General features: G+C 27.4%; 1 protein-coding gene across 8 annotated transcripts in view; it reads right to left on the bottom strand.

The window, feature by feature from the left end:
• Positions 1 to 13237, bottom strand: part of LOC103571586 (exocyst complex component 1) — a 107604-nt gene extending 94367 nt beyond the window's left edge. For 2 of the 8 annotated variants that reach the window (XR_001345171.2, XM_014441795.2), the window contains exons 1-2: positions 6057 to 13237; positions 2089 to 3741 (exon numbers count right to left, since the gene is read on the bottom strand). Coding sequence is in view for 7 of the 8 variants with exons in the window: in XM_014441795.2 (XP_014297281.1) it covers positions 2089 to 3741; positions 6057 to 6504 (2101 nt within the window). In the remaining variant the exon portion in view is untranslated. Of the gene's footprint in view, positions 1 to 2088; positions 3742 to 3811; positions 4172 to 6056 lie in introns of those variants that run through there. The other 6 variants (XM_053742060.1, XM_053742057.1, XM_053742058.1 and 3 more) reach the window with 6 other exon arrangements.
• Positions 13238 to 22957: the final 9720 nt, after the last annotated feature.

Below are 22957 nucleotides of genomic sequence, written 5' to 3'. Positions count from 1 at the left end.
GAATGTCTAAATCAGCTGATGCGTTCAAAAGTTATAGAATGTTTACATACGAACGCGCATACTCACACACATACCGACACTCAGACATAATCATAAAATTAAACGAAATAACACCTTGAAACCTCTAAACGTTATCATCTGTTGGAAACTCGATTTTGGAAATTCAGACTGAACCCATGAACTTCCCATTCAATTGAAAAATTTCCACTTTCCATTACAGGAAGTTAAAAATTCTAAATTTATCTTGTCCGGAATTATTTAAGCTAAGTACAAAAATTTCGATTTATTTTACTAGACTAATATAGTAAGTATAATAAAATAAGTTAGTTGAAGAAATATCATTGAGCTTCATGGTTTTAAGCTTAATAAAAAAAAAATCTGTCTATCGGTTGACCCTGCAGGCCAGCCCTAAAACTTCCCGCTCCTTGAGCTCAAAAACATTGTTGTGAATACATTTTTGAGCTCTTCGAGCTCGAAAATACTGTTGTATGCCATTGTTTTCGAAAAAAACCGTTTTTTAGAATTTCTTTCTCCCACGATATCTTACGAACGAATCAACCGATTGAGATGGTTAAGGCGGCAATCGACGCGTTCTATTGAATTATTCTGCTAGTTAGATTTTGGAATTGATCGATCGAGCCATTTCTGAAAAATTTGAAAAAAACTGAAAAAAAAAAAAAATTTTTTTTCTGTTTTTCTTCCATATCTTAGAGTCTATTTGATCGATCGATTTGAAATTTTCAGGAAAATTGACGGCCAACAAACTCTTTTAATTGCCACCTCAAACATTTTAATCGATCAGTTCATTAAAAAGATATTAAAAGTTTACATCCATACACACACACAGACACACACACACATACAGACACTCGGACATCCTTCTGAAATTAGTCAGAATAGCTTCCTAGGACCTCAAAACGTCGACATCTGATGAAAACTCGATTTTCGAAAATCGGGGTGAAACCATTAACTTCCCGAATTTTTGAAAATCAATAATTTTCTTAGCGGGAAGTTAAAAAAAAAAATACACGCGTAACTTTAAAATTGGAAATACTTCCGTTTGGGTCACCCCACCGATTGGTCTATAAAAGCCACAAATTTCAACTTATCTCATAAAACACGAGACAGTACATAAAAGTCGCCGGCAAGACCGTTTAGGCCAAAAATAGTCGTGACACGTGCACATAGGTGGTGCTCGCTACGATCGTACTGATCAATTACCATACATCAATTACTTAGTAAAATTAAAATTACCTAATAATTAATTTTATTAAATACCGTAAGATGGACGGTGCACTGAGAAAAAAAGTACTATTTTCGAAACAAGAATTTCTTGGTTCAAGAAATCCGTTCAAAATATTTATTTTATGATTATTAATTATCAATTTTTTGAAAAAAGAGCATCAAATTTATTTTTGTTATTATATGAATTTGATATTGTATTATAAGTAAACAAAAGAATAGCTTTACTTGAATTAAATAAAAATTATTTCCTTCAATTCTACAAATTCTTCAGGCAAAATTATATATTCTTGAAAATTATCAAGAATATATGTTCTTGTATCAAGTAAATGTTCTTAACAAAAGTATTTTTTTTTCTCAGTGTGGCGTTATAGGTACAACCCATTTATAATTTTATGGCTACTTCAGTCCTTCAGTGTTAGGTCTGAGGCAGGATGTGATGGAGGTGCTTCACTGACGATTCCACCATCACATCCGGGATGAAATCTATCATTGTTTTCGGGGTCTAATGAACTTAGTTCGTTAAAGATTTTTATTTGGTATCTTGATTGTATTATTACACTTAAAATTCGCGCGTTTATCTAGAGTTGAGTAACCAATCAATTATCGATAAATTAATGTGTGTAAACGTGTAGTGTGGTTTATACTATAACATCAAAGATAACGGCTTATACGGCTTCTCCGGTGAAAATCATTATTAAACATCTTATTTCCATATAAAAATAAAAGTTCTGTGAAATTTTCGTGAGATTATAAGGGGTGACTTAATCGGAAGTTAGGCCCAAGTAACTAATCGCAAATTAAGATAAATTTTTCGTACAGTATTTAATAAAGCAAATTCTATACCCATTTTTACAACTTCTTGAGGTGTTTTATGATGTTCACTACTGTGAATGTTGATAGCTTCAAACATGGTTCCGACTAATTTTGTATACCATTTTTCTAAGTCCACTTTACGATCAGAATTTTTAAATATTTTATCAGTAATTCGAGCAAACAAACCAAAATTGGCTATATAAGGCAAAATTCCACATTTATTACGCCGATTAACCTTAGTATCTTTTAAAATAGATTGCTGTTGTAATTGCATAAATTTATCAAATGATCTTTTTACTTGAACTAAAGCTGATGCAAATGTCATTGATAAGAACGATCCCGTATCTTGTGCTGACATTACGTGTTGAGACAATCGTACCAATAAATACATACACCAAAAACTATCAATTTTATCTAAAAATAATATAAAATTATTCAATTCTACTTCTAAAGACGGGAATATAGCACCCATTGTAGCACGAACTTCTTCATTAACTTGTCTTTCTAATTTTTTGCTTACTGTCAATGAAACTGATTCAGGACTTGTCGCCCCATTACTTATATTATCACTGAGAACAATCGTACTATCTTCGTTCTCACTAGTTTTAGATGGTGATAGTACAGAATCTAGTTGAAAGAATGTCACACAGAATGCTTGTTCAGCTAAACTGATTGGTTGTAATTGTGATAGTACGCGATCTAAGATCGAATCTAATATAATACCATCATTATGTGGTGTCCATATTTCATTACTCAATAAATATATTGGTGCTGGTGTGAATAAGTCATCATCTTTTTTTTGACCACTTGGTTTAGATGAGCTGAAGTGTGGTCGTGAATTAATTAAACATGTTTTAGCTTCTTCAAAAAATATTTTAAAATCTCTTTGATATAGTTTACTCATAGTATTAGTGTAAACTTTGATTAACTGAGAAAATGTTTTGTAATCTAATGCGCGAAGTAGTTGCATCAAATCAGTGTATGGTTCTAATTCACGGTGAACTGATGAATGCATTGGTAAAATTAAATCTAAAGCAGATGATGTTTCACCGATATCATTACCTAAGTGAATAAATAAATTATTGAGGTGCCGAGCAACTAATAACGAAAATTTAACTTTCAATTTATCTAATCGACGTTTTTGTTCATTAACTGCACTTAATTTATCAAGACCTGTGGGTAATGATACTGAAACAGCCTTTAAAACTGCATGTCCAGCTAATACAAGTTCAGCTCTACCACCCGGAAGTTCAGATTCATTAATTATTTTTTGATGATGATTTGATACGTCTAATTGAGTTATAATTGTGTCTAAATGCTCTAATAATAATCTCGCATTGCGATTTGCAGTGTGAATGGCTTGATTCTTTTGTCCAACTCGAGCCATGACTTCACGAATTCGTCCTAGAGCTTCATCATACAATGTTAACCGTGCTTCTACAACTGAAGCTTCAACAATTGCTGCTTCAATTCCGTTCATAAGTTGAATTACTTGAGGCTCTGATGCTAAAACTGACTGAACATTTTCGCCATCTAAAATTGATAAATCTTTCGAGAGAGTTTCCATAAATAACTCAGCATTAGATATTGCGTAAGAACAATTTAACATCAAATTCTCAAGATCTGTTGTCTCTTTATCGGTTATTGGCTGATAGTCTGATGATATTACTGGTGTCAACAAATCTGTAAGAGACAAAATTTATGGAGAATGTTGTATATATATATTAAATAACGTAAGATGTCAATGAAGTACATGATATAGAAAATAGCAGACGACCGACAATTTTTTTATATTTTATAACAAAAAATGACATAAACAAAAAAAATAGGAAATGCACATAAAAATTGGTGCAAGCCGTTCATAAACATTTTTGTTTTTATTTTTTTATGGCCCTGAAGTTAGCCGACCCCCACCATTTTAAAAATAAAAAATCTTATAACTTAAGAAAAAAAAAAAATTTCAAATTTAAAAAAAATGCTCGTGTAGATTCTTGAATTTTCTAGACGAGTGTTTTTTTTAAAAAGATCAAAAAATAAAAACTCGAGGTATCATTTAAAATCAAATTTTCAAGATTACTTTTTTTTTATTTAAAAATATTTACAAACCTCATTACTTTTTGATTTTTATGTACAATTTTTCGAAATCTAGACAAGTATTTTTTTTTTTATTTTTCACTTTTCCAATTTTTGATCCGGAAATTGACCGTTACGCGGCATGTTTAAATAAAATATCATGTAATTTAAAAAAAGTACAAAAATTCTTTATTTTGAAAAAATACTCGTATAGATGTTTTAATTTTCTAAACGTATATTTTTTTGAAAGATCAAAAATACTCGAATTGTTATTTTAAATTAAAATTCATAAATTTATAATTAATTAAAAGCTGATTCGTTTTTAAAATTTCTAGTCGGAGGCTCCCGTATTTATGCCTACGAGTGGGGAACAGGGCCATTGTCCAGAAGACATTCGTTTGATGCAAAATATATGCAACAAGTTCTCGAGTAGCTAATCTCATAGAAAAAAAAAAATATCGGTGGATAAACTAAAAGTATAAAACTTTAAGTTTGTAACAGTAAAAATTTACGAAACGAAATATTATTGAAAAAAAATTCTAAAATGTAAAACACATGGAAGTACCATTAATAGAAAATAATTAGTTACAGAATATTAAATACTTGAACTGAAATAAATAAAAACCATGATTGTCATCAAAAGAAATAGCAATAATAGTAATTATAGTAATCCCATATATAGAAGGGTGGGCCAAAAAAAACTGATTTTTTTTCTTCAGTTACCATAAAAATATCGTTAAAGATGATGAAAGAAACATTCTGGTGAGGTTTGAGTTCTTAATATTAATAATATGAGGTATCACTTGATTTTTGATTTTCCATTTAAATAATATGGGGAAACAAGATTTGTTTTGAATTTTATACTTCGGCAATGGCTCATTGTACAGATAAGCTCAAGATATATATTTGTAGGGAATTAAACGTTCTACAAAAAAAGTCACTCGTCATTTTTTGATAAATTTATCTCTTGAAAAGTTATTGGAGCTTGAACTCAAATTTATAGTAAATTTCGAGATCTTTTTACTTTTTTAGCGAAACTATCTGACTTATCACAAAATGGACTTTGACCCCTACTCATAAATATGCAACCTCCGACTAGAAATTTTAAAAACAAATTGATTTTAATTAATTATAAATACATGAATTTTTATTTAAAATAACAATTTGAACATTTTTGATCTTTTAAAAAAAATACACATTTAGGAAATTAAAAAACCTGCACGAGTATTTTTTCAAAATTAAAATTTTTTTTTTTTAAATTACATATTTTATTTAAAAATGGCGCGTAACGGCTAATTTCCGGATTAAAAATTGGAAAAGTGAAAAATAAAAAAAATACTCGTCTAGATTTCGAAAAATTGTATATAAAATCAAAAAGTAATGAGGTTTGTAAACATTTTTAAGAACGGTTTTCAGATAATTTTGTCCCAGCTTTTCTCTGAAATAAAAGCTCTAAACGCAAAATAAAGACACAGACCCGATGCTTTACTCTATGAACTAGCGAAGTGCACTTGAATTTTTTGATAACTTTTATTTGTTTACGAGAAAAGCTTGGACAAAGTTCCTATTTAATGTACAAGTGCAACAGAGATAGTACCGTTTATCCAGTTGAGTGCGAATAGAGAAACAAATGAAAACGCGTCTTAAACAAAAATTAAGTAATCTTGAAAATTTAATTTCAAATGATATCTAGAGTTTTTATTTATTGATTTTTAAAAAAAACATTCATCTAGAAAATTATTAAATAATCTACACAAGCATTTGTTTTTAAATTAAAAAAATTTTTTTTTCTCTAAAGTTGTAAGATTTTTTATTTTTAAAATGGCGGGTGTCGGCTAACTTCAGGGTCATCATTTTTTTTTAATAATACTTAATTTGTTTGATTAAAAATAAAAACAATTTCGAGTGTCTGCTGCTTCCTCAACCTGGAGTCAATATAATGCTGTCGTTTTCCGAAAGAGTTGTGGGATCAATCAACCATTTTTGTGGAATATTTTTAAATTGTGGCCGTTGAGGTAAGCCGCATGAGAAAGTATATAAATTACTGATGAATGTTCGACATTCTTGTGACGTAGCAACAGTCCATCTATAAATTTTATCTATATGTAACTCAATATCCATAGAATCAGCTTTAACTCCATCGACAACTTGTATATCCGTGAGTAACCAGGACTGTTTCTTTTTAAATATATTTCTATCATTTTTTTTTATTTGGTATATAATGAATGTTCCTGGTACATCTGTTGTAGTCGTCAAACATAAGAAACTTGTTTTCTTTTTTTTATATGTTTTACTGACAAAACAAACACTTAACAATTTTTCATCACTTGGTGTAAATATTTCGCGTTGTAACGTATGACGTATTGCAGCCATTTTTCATTCAAAAACTAAAAACAGATATATTAAAGGAATATAAATTAGGTATCCGAAATATTTTTAGAGGCACTGAAATAGTAAATAGTAAATAACACTGGATTTATTCAAAAGTATTGGTAAAAGTAGTTGTTTCACTGATATATCATGTTTTAGTGGGTGCGTTCCACTAAGCGTTCACAGCGCTCAAAACACCACAATTCCCTAATAGCACAGTTGTTATGTCCTCAACAGCCTCAGGTGCCTCCACCTGTTAATTAATTAGTAAACTTGAGATATATAAGAAGCGCGCATTTGAATTCCATTTGAAATTATATATTAATTTCTTACAACACTTATTGCGTCTTAACAATATTGAGTCAATAATTTAAATGATAAATCGTCGTGGCACATACTCATTAAATTATATATTTTTATTATAAGAAAGTTTAAATAAATAGATAGATAAACCTTTATTTTGTATTCAGAGAAATATAAATACAGGTTGAGTGGTCTTGGAACGTTTCCTGTCATCCGATACTTAAAACCTAAACAAAACATACGCATAAAAATCATGAATAGGTCCTTGTTCTAAAGTTAACCGTCAATATGGTTATAAACAAATACATATTCTATCAACAAGTAAGAAAAGAAAATATATAATTAATAAATGTTACTTACTAATGAAAACCATGTCTCACCAGAATTTAACTATTACTGTTAATATTAAATAAAGAGTGACGCGTATAATAAATAAATTAAAGAAAATATAGAAATATAGCATTATATTAATTATAATAATGTTTCACAATAAATAGTAATGTCAATCGTACTAAATAATTAAATATAGAATAATTATGGAGGAATACACCTCTGATAGCCTAGAATATTTAACTGGAAGATTGTATCTAAGTACATATAAATAGAATAAGTAATAAGAAGTTGTAGAATGGATAAAGTGAAGAACGTATATGTGTAAGCTTATATCCCAAATTTGAATTAGTAGAAAGTATAAATGTATAAGTATAATATTTAGTAAAGAACATAGATATATAAGAATATATACATATAAGCATGAGTGTGAACATGAGAGTAGTGGGGAGAAGTTGGAGAGTGAAGGTCCGAGATCTCTCTGCCGTCTGATGTAACTTCACTTCTCTCCGAGAACTCTTTACGAATACAACTGTTATTACTGATCAAGTTTTATCCATACTTTATAATAAAATTCAGTCTTCAGATAAAAGTTATTTTATCAATTACATCTATCCTTAATCATAGTTTAATTATTTCATTAAATAACAATCATAATCATCATCATCGTAGTAAACAATAAATTTATCCACTGTTTTCAAATTCAAAATTTGGTCCCGCGTGACAACGAACTGCCCACTGTCCAGGAGGTGGCGTCAGCTCCGATCCTAGTAACCTCCCAGGACATAACAACTGGTGACAGCGGTGGGATAGTCACACCAATTGGGTTCAACGCAAATCTGGAGATTCAACAGCGTTCTGGAAAATCCTGATTGGTCCATCAGCGTTTTGAAATTCAAAAGCATCATCGAGTGTATTATTCTGCATCTGTTCCGGCGTTCCAGTAAGTTTATCGGCGATCTTCCAATTCCAGAGGGTCAATTCAACTGCGAAGGGTCATCTAGGAGGAAACTTCATGCTGACAGAAGATATTAGTGAAGTGAAATTATGTAGTGCGATTTTAATAAGGGCAATTTCGCGAGTGAAAAGTGAAAAGTGATTATTTTCTTTTTTAAGGTATTTTATTTGTATTAATTCTGCAACCTGTAAGTCATTCTATGAAGTATTATTTTATATCAAAACTAAAGGCATTTTGTTTTAAAGGAAATTCTATAACTATTCATGTATGAAATTTGACGATTATTTGATATTTAACACTTTTAAATTGCTATCAGACATAAGTTTCAGTCGAAATAAGTACACATTATAATATTTTGTATTATTTACAATTCCATAATCTTAATAATTATAATTAAAAGTTCAACTGTAATTTGATATAGTATTTCCTTAATATATTAAATATAGTAATCAAATAGAATCAAGACTATAGAAGCATTAACATGATTTGAGGCGAAAATGTCTAATTTAGTGACTACAGACGAACACATTTCGGACGCGAGCACTGAAGTGGTGATTAGTTCTATTGACATTCAGAACACTAATAATGACAATTTTTCCACCATCTCTCCTTCTATAACCCCTAGCATTCCAGCTACTCCAGTTCATAATTCGAATCGCGTACCAATTGAACCGGTACTCGCGGGCTACGGAAATAATGAGCACAATTATGCTACCAATAATCTAGTTCATACAAGTAATTCCCAATTTTTGAGTATCAAAGACGCTATAAACCTTATACCCGTATTCAATGGAGAAAATATGCCAGTTAATAATTTTATTGAACTTTGTAATCAAACCTTAAATCTAATACATCCATCTGGTAAATTGTATTTAACTCAGTTGATAAAATCTCGTATATTGGGTAAAGCCAGCAAATATATTTCAAATCAATCGGGATTAGCATTTGAAGGGATTTTGGGAAATCTTAAAAGAGCTTTAGTGCCGAGTAGAACTCTATCTCAATGGCAGTCGTTACTTTCGAATATTTATTAAAAGGATGGTGAAACCATCGTAGATTACGTTACTAGAATCAACGAAATCGTTCAAGGAACGTCAGAAGTAATTATGGATAAGCATTCGGGTGAAATACGAACCGGGTTATTAGCTAGTACCCAAGAAGGAGCTCGAGATAGCTTCGTACGGGGTCTTAGGGGAGAGTTAGGATTGTGGGCTGCTAGTCAAAAACCTCTTACTCTGTCGCGAGCAGTAGATCTTGCCGTAGAATTAGAAAAAGAATTGGAACAAAAAAATTCACTTTTTAAAATACATTCCCACTGTAGTAATAATCCTTACTCCAGCCAATATTCCATTAGTAGTTCCCAAAATCATATCAAATTTGCGAACAATCATTATGGAGATAGAAGAAATCATAACAATAACAGACTGCCACAGGAATCATCAACTAATAACCAGGCTACTGTACGGGTAACTCAGACACATAACAATGACAATATAAGACGACTTGACCGTAATTCGATTATTTGTTTTTCTTGTGGAGGACGAGGACATTACAAAAAGACTGTAATAACTCCATGAACGTAATTTGTTCAATATGTTCTAAGCCTGGTCATTTCGCACAAATCTGCAAAAATAGGTTTACTTGGGTTAGAGAAAATAACACAACATCAAACCAAAATTTCAATGCATACAACGACCAACAAACTGACAATACAGCCCACACAGAAGACCAAATGAAACAAAACTTATTCAAAATGACGCTTCCATAAAAACTCACAACAACAAGCATATTACCTCACCGTGTATAACTATTAATAGTGATGAACTACTTAATTTGGAGAAATTTTAATTCACGATAGATTCTGATATTAATTATAAGTTGATATTAATTTATTCTCCAGTTCCCCCACTTTCAAAACTTTTCGTCACGACAACAAACACTTCTTTTTATGCCCTCGGTGCGATTCTCAGCCAGAAGACATTAGAAAATACCTTCCTACTACTCTGCCCCTGAACTCCTGAAAGTCACAGATCATAAATCATTGGTGTGAGCTCATAGAATAAAAATTCCTATATCTTAACTCCTACATCGGTTGCTGAAGTACGGAAATATAAATATGAAGTCAATTATAGGGAAGGTCGATTGAACGCTAATGTTGATGCGCTCTCTCGAAACCCCATTGACATAAAATTACTTAATATATTATTGATTTAGAACACAAAGCTTGGGAAACCGCTTCTTGAGGATAAACTCATAGGAAATAGTAGGTTGAGTATTAGCATGGATAAAAACAGAATAAGATAAAAAAAAAAGAGAGTGTGAAAAAAAAATTATGGCATCGACTCCCTGGGGTTGTTGGACAACCCCCTCCAAATATAGTGGCGTAAACAGCAAGTTTATGGCCACCCTTGGCACGTTGTGCACATATCTGAAGGATAGAGATGCCTTCCCGACGACTCGCCGACCTGACGTTGAGGCGGAAAGCGAGACTCGAACGAGGACAGTACTCTCTTCCCAGGGAGACGAGTTGTTGGATGAGTGGCAGCCCTCTTCAGAGGGGTTTATTAGCCCTGTCCCTTGGGTGGTTGGACCACCCAGCAGTTGTTGTACCGAGCTCGGATGTCGTGTGGGGGTTTGAGTCCCCCATGCATGAGATGCCAGAGAGGACGTCCTCGCCTGAAATGTGTGAAAATGAAAGAGACATTATAGAAATGCATGCTTAAGTACTAACATTAAAGTTATCTAAAAGAAGTGAAACTAGTTTATATTTAAATATTCCGGAATCAGCAACAAATGTTTGTAGTCATAAATATCTAGTTTTCTTATATCCGGTTCAAACCAACCTCCCTGCCAATTCTTTTAATGATAATGATACTTTTCCTGAACCGATGTTAAATGACGTTTATTCCTCAGACGATGAACCTGACAAGAACCCTAAAAACCCTGAACGGCTGACGAAAAGAATCAGAAAATCAATCTTACTTGTTGTGTAATTTCTAGTCTGCCGATTATAAGTCAAGTAACACAATTAAAAAGCTGCTGAAAATCCAGACAGAGCTACATTCAAATCAAAGGAATATTGTGACTGTCGGGTAAACCCTAATAAGTTTTCTTAAGGAAATTGGGTATTTTTGGCAAATGACGCGAAAACCAACGAACTTGATCGTAACTATATAGACCCTTATAAAATTACTGAAACCTGGAATAATGAAATGTAGCTACCTAATTCACCCCATAACATACCAAGTCGTACATACAAACAAGTTGAAATTAATATATCTGGAATAATATAACATAAGTGATAAGAATTTCCGAGTATAACTTTAATCAAATTTTCTTTAAATTCGTCAAAAGACTCTACAAAATTAAATTACCTTGTTGATCCGTATAATACTTCATAGTCTGGATTAAACTCTTGCTAAAATGTAAACACCGTGACCTCAATGATAAGGCTGGGCCGTACTAAACGAGTTTTTAAATTTTACTTTTCTTTGAATTTATTGATCAATTCTTATTACAAAAATTTTATAGCTTCCGAAAAATGTTTAAGATAAACTTTTTTTTTGAAGGTTTTCATCATTTAAGTGACGTAATTATTCCAAACGTAATTAGAAAAATAAATTCGAACATCCGGTTAGTGCTGCTCACCCTTAAAAAATATGTATTCTTGTGTAATATAAATATTGTGCGTAACCTGAGTTAATATTTACTGTTAGTTTTAAATCATAAAAATGATTATTTTTGTAACTTGTAATGTAAATGTGCGACCACGATTTAACAACCGGTAATGGTATTATTTATATAGGTAATTGTCTTGCAGAATTTATATTTCATTCAGAATTAGCTTCAGCTATTATTATATATCGTTATATACATGTGTATATATGAGAGAAAAATTCGACGAACGATATGTCGAATTTTCATTAACGGGGGAGGTGTTATGTCCTCAACAGCCTCAGGTGCCTCCACCTGTTAATTAATTAGTAAACTTGAGATATATAAGAAGCGCGCATTTGAATTCCATTTGAAATTATATATTAATTTCTTACAACACTTATTGCGTCTTAACAATATTGAGTCAATAATTTAAATGATAAATCGTCGTGGCACATACTCATTAAATTATATATTTTTATTATAAGAAAGTTTAAATAAATAGATAGATAAACCTTTATTTTGTATTCAGAGAAATATAAATACAGGTTGAGTGGTCTTGGAACGTTTCCTGTCATCCGATACTTAAAACCTAAACAAAACATACGCATAAAAATCATGAATAGGTCCTTGTTCTAAAGTTAACCGTCAATATGGTTATAAACAAATACATATTCTATCAACAAGTAAGAAAAGAAAATATATAATTAATAAATGTTACTTACTAATGAAAACCATGTCTCACCAGAATTTAACTATTACTGTTAATATTAAATAAAGAGTGACGCGTATAATAAATAAATTAAAGAAAATATAGAAATATAGCATTATATTAATTATAATAATGTTTCACAATAAATAGTAATGTCAATCGTACTAAATAATTAAATATAGAATAATTATGGAGGAATACACCTCTGATAGCCTAGAATATTTAACTGGAAGATTGTATCTAAGTACATATAAATAGAATAAGTAATAAGAAGTTGTAGAATGGATAAAGTGAAGAACGTATATGTGTAAGCTTATATCCCAAATTTGAATTAGTAGAAAGTATAAATGTATAAGTATAATATTTAGTAAAGAACATAGATATATAAGAATATATACATATAAGCATGAGTGTGAACATGAGAGTAGTGGGGAGAAGTTGGAGAGTGAAGGTCCGAGATCTCTCTGCCGTCTGATGTAACTTCACTTCTCTCCGAGAACTCTTTACGAATACAACTGTTATTACTGATCAAGTTTTATCCATACTTTATAATAAAATTCAGTCTTCAGATAAAAGTTATTTTATCAATTACATCTATCCTTAATCATAGTTTAATTATTTCATTAAATAACAATCATAATCATCATCATCGTAGTAAACAATAAATTTATCCACTGTTTTCAAATTCAAAATTTGGTCCCGCGTGACAACGAACTGCCCACTGTCCAGGAGGTGGCGTCAGCTCCGATCCTAGTAACCTCCCAGGACATAACACAGTTGTTATGTCCTCAACAGCCTCAAGTACCTCCACCTGTTAATTAATTAGTAAACTCGAGATATATAAGAAACGCGCATTTAAATTCCATTTGAAATTATAAATTAATATCCTACAACACTTATTGCGTCTTAACAATATTGAGTAAATAATTTAAATTACAGATCGTCGTGGCACACTCATTAAATTATATATTTTTATTATAAGAAAGTTGAATGAATAGATGGATATATCCATCTATTCATTAATAAACTTTACAAACTTTAAATGTTTATAAACTTTATTTTATATTCAGAGAAATATAAATACAGTTTGAGTGGTCTTGGAATGTTTCCTGTCACCTGATACTTAAAACCTAAACAAAACACACACATAAAAATCATGAATAGGCCCTTGTTCTGTAGTTAACACTAAATCTGGTTATAAACAAATGCATACTCTGTAAGCAAATAAGAAAAGGAAATATATAATAAATAAATGTTATTTATAAATGAAAACCATATCACAAGAACTTAACTATTATTGTTAATATATATATTTCTATATTAAATAAAGAGTGGTTCGTATAATAAATAAATTAATATAAATATTGAAATATAGTATTAGAATAAACATAATGATGTTTCACGACAAATGATAATGTCAATTGTATCGAATAACTAAAAATAGAATAATTATAGAAGAATACAACTCTGATAGTCTAGAATATTTAACTGGAAGATTGTATCTAAGTACAGGAAAATAGAATATAGATAACATAAGTAATAAGAAGACGTAGGATGTATTAGGTAAAGAACATAAGTATATAAGCTTATATCTCAAATTTGTATTAGTAGAAAGTATAAATGTATAAGTTTATTAGGTAAAGAATTAATATATATATGTATATATATATATATATATATATATATATATATATATATATATATATCTCTGTATATTGTATGAGCATAAGTGTGAACATGAGAGTAGTGGGGAGAAGTTGGAGAGTGGAGGTCCGAGATCTCTCTGCCGTCTGATGTAACTTCATTTCTTTCCGAGAACTTTTGACGAATACAACTATTATTAGTGATCAAGTTTTATCCATTCTTTATAATAAAACTCAGTCTTCAGATAAAAGTTATTTTATCAATTACATCTATCCTTATTTATAACTTAATTATTTCATTAAATAACAATCATAATCATCATCATCGTAGTAAACAATAAATTTATCTACTGTTTTCAAATTCAAAATTGGTCCCGCCTGACAACAAACTGCCCACTGTCCAGGAGGTGGCGTCAGCTCCGATGCTAGTAACCTCCCAGGACATAACACAGTTATGTCCTGCCCTCGCGGTTTTGGAAATACCGAAATAATACCGGAATTATACGGTATAAATACTGCATAAATATGGTATTACTCGAGTTATTTTAGCCAGTTTTTTTTTTGCCGCATTATTACCAAAAATTTACGAAATAAATTCCTAATATTTACGGTAATAAAACAGAAAAAATACGGTATTTTCACAGAATTAAAACAGTAATTATACAGCATATTTATAGTATATTTTCGGCATTTTTGCAGCATCAAACCGTTCTACCCGTAAAAAAATTTATATATGATTATATAAAATTTTATTCAGTTATATATAATTTTATATAATTATATAGAACCTTATAAAGTTATATATTAAATAAGTGTCATGAAAAAAAAAAAAAAAAATAAATAAAAACACCCGTTAACTCGTGGACTCGATCCCGAGACCTACTTGTTCAAAGTCTGAACTGGTAGCAATTATGCCAAATCACTGACTTGAAATGTGTTACTAATTTTATTCAGATGGATACAAACAAACTTAAGAAAATTGAAAACATCAATTTTCACAGATAGTTATTTTCACTTACATGTTTTTGTTTGAGTACAAATTGTGTGAACCAATAAAATAAAATAAAAAATATAACATTTTGCACATTTTCGATGATTTTAAATGCAGAAGCGAACAAAAAATAAAACCATATTTTTTTACAATTTTCTATTTTATCAGCGTAAATCTGGCGAAATTGCAGGATACTGACGGTATTATTATCACAAAAACAACGCTTTTATTATTACTACATTATCGCATTATAGTTTTTATACAGCATTTTATTGGTAAAAGTTCGGCATTTTTACAGTTTTTTTACAGCATTTTTTCGGTAAAAGTTCGGCATTTTTATAGTAATATTACTGTAGTAATCTGGTAACTCTACAGCATAAGTGCAGTAAGTATGTGGCATAACTGCAGGAAAAAAAACTGGCCAAAATAACCATTTTAATACCAAATTATTACGGTAAATTTACGGCATGTGCATAAATCCTGAAAATTTACGGCATTTTTACGGCATTCGCAAAACTGCGAGGGTAGGAACAGTGCTGCCAGAACGGGGATGGGGACACTTTGCCAACAAAAGGCTTGCTGAAGCTGGCCCTCATCAATTTTAATTTCCACACTTTTTTAATTTTTTTAATGCTTCAATCGTTTGTTAGTCATTTGTTTGTTATTGTCCGTCGATTGCTGTTGTTTGTTCGTTTATTGTTTATTTATAATTAAATAATTAAATCTTCAACCTCAACTTAGCCCCCCTTAACTTATCGTCATTTCATTTCTTCCTGTTATCAATCAATTAATATTCATTTTAGTTTGTTTTTTCATAATCTTCGTTTGTTCGACCATAATTAACGTCTTATCGCCTTTTATTATCAATTTTAATTAATTAACATCTCATTACCAGTGTAGCTATGTTGCGCATGCGCATTAATACTTGTGACGCAGTGGGATCTCCTTCCAGATGCCCGGGAACATTTGAATTTAAGATTTATTACAAAAAAAAAGTGAATATCCAATCAAACAAAATATGAACTTTTAATTGTACTTGTCGTTATGAAATTTATATAAAATAATCTATATTAATATTGTGAATAATCTTAATATACAGCATCAATCTGAATAGTTAGTAAATTAGTTATTAATTAATGGAAAATATAAGTGAAAATCTAATTTATCATGCTTTTCAGCGTACGTCTCTACATTCAACGTGAGTGCATATATATTGTATTTACTTGTGGAAATTTTATGTCTGCAAATTTTTGGTTGTGTATGTGAAGATTTCCTGTGCGTGCATATTTATATATGTTGAATTTTGCAGCAAATTTTCTATTCTTTTGTATAAATTAGATTATTTCCAGTTTTAATATCTACTGTAAAAATTAGATATCTCAAAAAACGATTTTTTTTTTTGTTATAATTTTTATAGCCTTATATAATTTATTCTTTGCATAATTTTATTTTTTTTCCTCAATAGGTTCATTTTTGAGTAAATAAAACGAATATTGATTTTTATGGATATTTATTTATTACTCAAGTATCACAATTCACAGTATTGTGAAATCAAAATACATTCTAATTTGACTTGAACATCGATAAATATCATGAGACCACATAGATAAGTTTGGAATCATAAGTTTAGACGGAAGCACTGTAATAAATAAAAAAAATTGTTGTCAGTTGACCCTGCGGGCCATCCCCAAAACTTCCCGCTGCTTTCGACCTCCTTGAGTTCGAAATCGTTGTTGAGAATACATTTTTGAGCTCTTCGAGCTCGAAAATACTTTTGTATGCCTTTGTTTTCAAAAAATAAGGTTTTTTTACCATTTTTTCTCCAAAAATATCTCTCGAACGAATTGACCAATTGAGACGGTTGAGGTGGCAATCGACGCGTTTTATTGAGTTCTAGAGTTAATCAAATTTTTAAATTGATTTATCAAGACGTTTTTGAGAAATTTCAAAAAAACTAAAAAAAAACAATTTTTCTTTAATTCTTTCGTTAACGGTTTCTCTTGAACGAATGAACCGATTGTGATGGTTGAGGTGGCATTCGATGCGGCTCACAAAGTTTTAGAGCTGATTAGATTTTAGAATCAATTCATCGAGCAAATTAAAAGTTATTAAAAAAAAACATTTTTGAAAAAATTTATTTTTGAAATATCTCCAAACGTACCCATCCGATTGAATTCAAATTTTCAGTGCTTATAATATTTAACAAGCCGCGTCGAATGACACCCTGACGATTAAAATCAGTTTATCCGTTCAAAAGTTACAGAATATTTACATACGTACGTACGTTCATACACTCGGACATCATCTTGAATCTAGTCAGAATAGTTTCCTAGAACCTCAAAATGTCAACATCTGTTGGAATTCCAATTTTCGCGAATCGGGGTAAAAACAATAACTTCCCAAAATTTTTGAAAATCATCGATTTTCTTAGCGGGAAGTTAAAAATATATTCTGATACAGTTGTACTACAAAACATGGCTTAAAGACCCTGATTAAAAGAAATGGTTCGAAACGATTTGCAATGTTGAATGCCCATAAGAAGGATGATTCAAAAGTATTGAAAGTATTCAAAAGCATCAAAAAGTATTAAAATTTTTTTTTCTAATCGCTTTAAATCGTTTCTTTTAATAAGCGGAAACAATTTTCTAGTTCATGATAATCATAATCATTTTTACGTATCAATAAAGTCATATGAACAATTATAATCATATATATTATAACGCAAAATCAATCCATTCAAGCATCGTTAATACGCCCGGATTTCCTTTGCGCTACAAACTTCGTTTTCTATCCTTAGCCTCCAGTCTCAATACTATCAGGGCGCCAGGTAATTTTTTATCACTGGAATCACCAAACCAGTAAATCTTAAGAATTAGATAAATTTTTGATCTGTGGAACTATCTTAAAACCACGCATAAATAAAAACCGAATAATTTTTGATCTGTGGAATTATCACCAAAACCACGCAACTAAATAAAAATTAAAACTTAACAAAATGCTCAGAACTTATAAGCAAAAACAAAAACAGAGACTGGAAAACTAAAAACAGAGTTACGGTATGCCATGGTGTCGCTCAGTGTGTAGGTTTATGGAGAGAGGGAGTGGTCCGGGTTACATCATTCCAAATTCATGTAGATTATCAGTGAATTTGCAATTTTTATTAAACAACAAATAATCTAAGATCTCCATTTAACAATTAACAAAATACGGTAGCTTCGTACAAATAAGTCTTCTTTATAACAAAATACTGAATCTAATGATAATGAAATTAATCTTAACAAAAAGGTAAATTGACGTCTGAAGGATATGTATCGATACATTAAAATAAATTAATTAATTACTAAAGCTAATTAACAATCAACTAATATTCAATAACCTGGAACAATAAATTATAAAACCGATATTCTAGAACATTCTCTTTAACAAAACTAATAAAACTAACGTACATGGGTCTAATATTGACGTCAATTAGACGACAATTGGTTTAATAATTAAACATATTTCTTATAATTATTTATAAAATAATATTAACAATAAATCGTGAACATGACTCTAACTGTAACAATATTCTCATAATTCCCTCAGTTCTTAAATCTGTTCTCTAATTAAACAGTAGTATGATAACTCAAGACTCTGACTCGAACTCAATTAATTATTGATAATTATAATAATTATTTCATACCTGATTACTGATGAATAAAATATCGAGTAACGTCTTACACTGTTTTAAATAATACTTCTGTAACAATACTCTTGATCTGTAGCTTTCCGCAATGCCATGAACTGTATCGCCATTTCTGGACACGTCTGCTCGCTTCGAGCGACCAGAGCTGAATGCTCACGTCCGTACTCTTCGAAGGTCTCCCTTCGACCCCTTTTTTCTCAATAACCAAAATCCGAAACCTCAAACTAAATCTTATCAATATCAATAACTGACCTCTATATTCTAAATCCATAAATTAATTCCCAAACTCTACTATATCGATAACTGGAGGCTTATACCTCACCAAACGTAGTCACTAAACCTAACTTTGAGTATGGATATCCTTGGTAGTTGCTCTCCTGGAACAGACTTCAGCTGGGATCGTAAAACTTAAAACTAAGTGACCTATGACTTTCTCAGCGGTACAGGTGATCATGGCTTGTCCTCTGAGGCCTGTCAAACTAAAACAATTAAAACTGACTAGACGGCTTCCACAACAACAACGGTCACAAAATTACTGTTGAGGCCTGTCAAACCAAAACTCAAAAACTGATCCCAATCTGCATCCATCAGATTCCTTATATACTGGAGCGCTAGCATTTCAGCTAGACCTCTGCAATCTACCAAGAAGTCTCATAGGGATAGAACTAGGTTCTATCATCAGATAATACCGGGTGACTAATTCAAGTCCCGCTCCACGGTAACACTGACTTCTCCACATACCTAAAATTCCAAACTGTAAACTAAAACTCAAGCTTTATCATTATCTCAAACTTTAAATCTCAAAACATATTCCATATTTAAGTTCCATAATTCTGATTCTAAATCTTTACTATAATTTTTCTTAACAAAACCCATAACTGTAGCTAAACGTTACTCCATGTTTAATTCTTAAATTATGACTTAAATCAAAAATCTGTATCAAAATCGTTAATACCTGTACGCTAAATTCTAAGTCTTGAGTTACCATGCTCGTAAATACAGTAAAAATCAGTTGGTGCTTGTGACGTTCACTTTGATTTGACCCCCATACGAAAAATAACGTCACAATATATATATATATATATAGATTTACACAAATATAAGAACTATAACTCCTACTATCGTTATAAATAAAGGGTCAGTTTTTCGGTACAAGTTTATTTTTATCCGGGTTAAAATTAATATTGCTGGTGGTTTCATGACACCCTTGTGGAAATTTTTGATGGAAAAAACTCTTTAGAAGTCTTTAGAAGTCTGAATAAGACTTTCTGAAAGCCTTATTTTTCCTGATCAAGTGAAAAAAAGTATCAATAACTCTTAATAACTCTGAATAAGTCAAATATTCTCTGAAATTTCGGACTTTAGGAAAGAGTTTTTCAGAGTTATTAAGACTTATTCAGAGTGTTAAAAAAAATAAAGAAAACACAAGAAAACAGAGTTTTTAAGAGTTTTTAAGGGTTTATAAGACTTATTGAGTAATAATGATTGAGAAATTAGTAAAAAATATTTAAATAAATTCTTCAATTTTTGAAAAGTGGTAAATTTTATTTTTTTATTTAGAAGTTAAAGTTTCTTGAAAACAGAAGTTAAAGTTTCTTGGAAACAATCATGGAATTTTTTAATGAATATGCCTATGTACTGTAATTTTTTTTTTTTTTTTTACTTGAAAAAACTTAAGAGATAATTAGAAGCATTATTATTTCATTTCAATACTTAATATTTACTTAAAAAGACTATATAATTATATATATATATAATATAATTTATATCTTAATTTTAATCCAGGGTTTTACTACTTAATATGCAAAGATTGGAAAAGTAACAAAGTTTATACTAAGAACTGTGATTGTGTAATATAATAATAATAATAATAATAATAATAATAATAATAATAATAATAATAATAATAATAATAATAATAATAATAATAATAATAATAATAATAATAATAATAATAATAATAATAATAATAATAATAATAATAATAATAATAATAATAATAATAATAATAATAATAATAATAATAATAATAATAATAATAATAATAATAATAATAATAATAATAATAATAATAATAATAATAATAATAATAATAATAATAATAATAATAATAATAATAATAATAATAATAATAATAATAATAATAATAATAATAATAATAATAATAATAATAATAATAATAATAATAATAATAATAATAATAATAATAATAATAATAATAATAATAATAATAATAATAATAATAATAATAATAATAATAATAATAATAATAATAATAATAATAATAATAATAATAATAATAATAATAATAATAATAATAATAATAATAATAATAATAATAATAATAATAATAATAATAATAATAATAATAATAATAATAATAATAATAATAATAATAATAATAATAATAATAATAATAATAATAATAATAATAATAATAATAATAATAATAATAATAATAATAATAATAATAATAATAATAATAATAATAATAATAATAATAATAATAATAATAATAATAATAATAATAATAATAATAATAATAATAATAATAATAATAATAATAATAATAATAATAATAATAATAATAATAATAATAATAATAATAATAATAATAATAATAATAATAATAATAATAATAATAATAATAATAATAATAATAATAATAATAATAATAATAATAATAATAATAATAATAATAATAATAATAATAATAATAATAATAATAATAATAATAATAATAATAATAATAATAATAATAATAATAATAATAATAATAATAATAATAATAATAATAATAATAATAATAATAATAATAATAATAATAATAATAATAATAATAATAATAATAATAATAATAATAATAATAATAATAATAATAATAATAATAATAATAATAATAATAATAATAATAATAATAATAATAATAATAATAATAATAATAATAATAATAATAATAATAATAATAATAATAATAATAATAATAATAATAATAATAATAATAATAATAATAATAATAATAATAATAATAATAATAATAATAATAATAATAATAATAATAATAATAATAATAATAATAATAATAATAATAATAATAATAATAATAATAATAATAATAATAATAATAATAATAATAATAATAATAATAATAATAATAATAATAATAATAATAATAATAATAATAATAATAATAATAATAATAATAATAATAATAATAATAATAATAATAATAATAATAATAATAATAATAATAATAATAATAATAATAATAATAATAATAATAATAATAATAATAATAATAATAATAATAATAATAATAATAATAATAATAATAATAATAATAATAATAATAATAATAATAATAATAATAATAATAATAATAATAATAATAATAATAATAATAATAATAATAATAATAATAATAATAATAATAATAATAATAATAATAATAATAATAATAATAATAATAATAATAATAATAATAATAATAATAATAATAATAATAATAATAATAATAATAATAATAATAATAATAATAATAATAATAATAATAATAATAATAATAATAATAATAATAATAATAATAATAATAATAATAATAATAATAATAATAATAATAATAATAATAATAATAATAATAATAATAATAATAATAATAATAATAATAATAATAATAATAATAATAATAATAATAATAATAATAATAATAATAATAATAATAATAATAATAATAATAATAATAATAATAATAATAATAATAATAATAATAATAATAATAATAATAATAATAATAATAATAATAATAATAATAATAATAATAATAATAATAATAATAATAATAATAATAATAATAATAATAATAATAATAATAATAATAATAATAATAATAATAATAATAATAATAATAATAATAATAATAATAATAATAATAATAATAATAATAATAATAATAATAATAATAATAATAATAATAATAATAATAATAATAATAATAATAATAATAATAATAATAATAATAATAATAATAATAATAATAATAATAATAATAATAATAATAATAATAATAATAATAATAATAATAATAATAATAATAATAATAATAATAATAATAATAATAATAATAATAATAATAATAATAATAATAATAATAATAATAATAATAATAATAATAATAATAATA

Source organism: Microplitis demolitor, chromosome 9 (assembly GCF_026212275.2).
Source record: "Microplitis demolitor isolate Queensland-Clemson2020A chromosome 9, iyMicDemo2.1a, whole genome shotgun sequence".
NCBI lineage: Eukaryota > Metazoa > Arthropoda > Insecta > Hymenoptera > Braconidae > Microplitis > Microplitis demolitor.
This window is presented reverse-complemented; position numbering and strand designations above follow the sequence as displayed.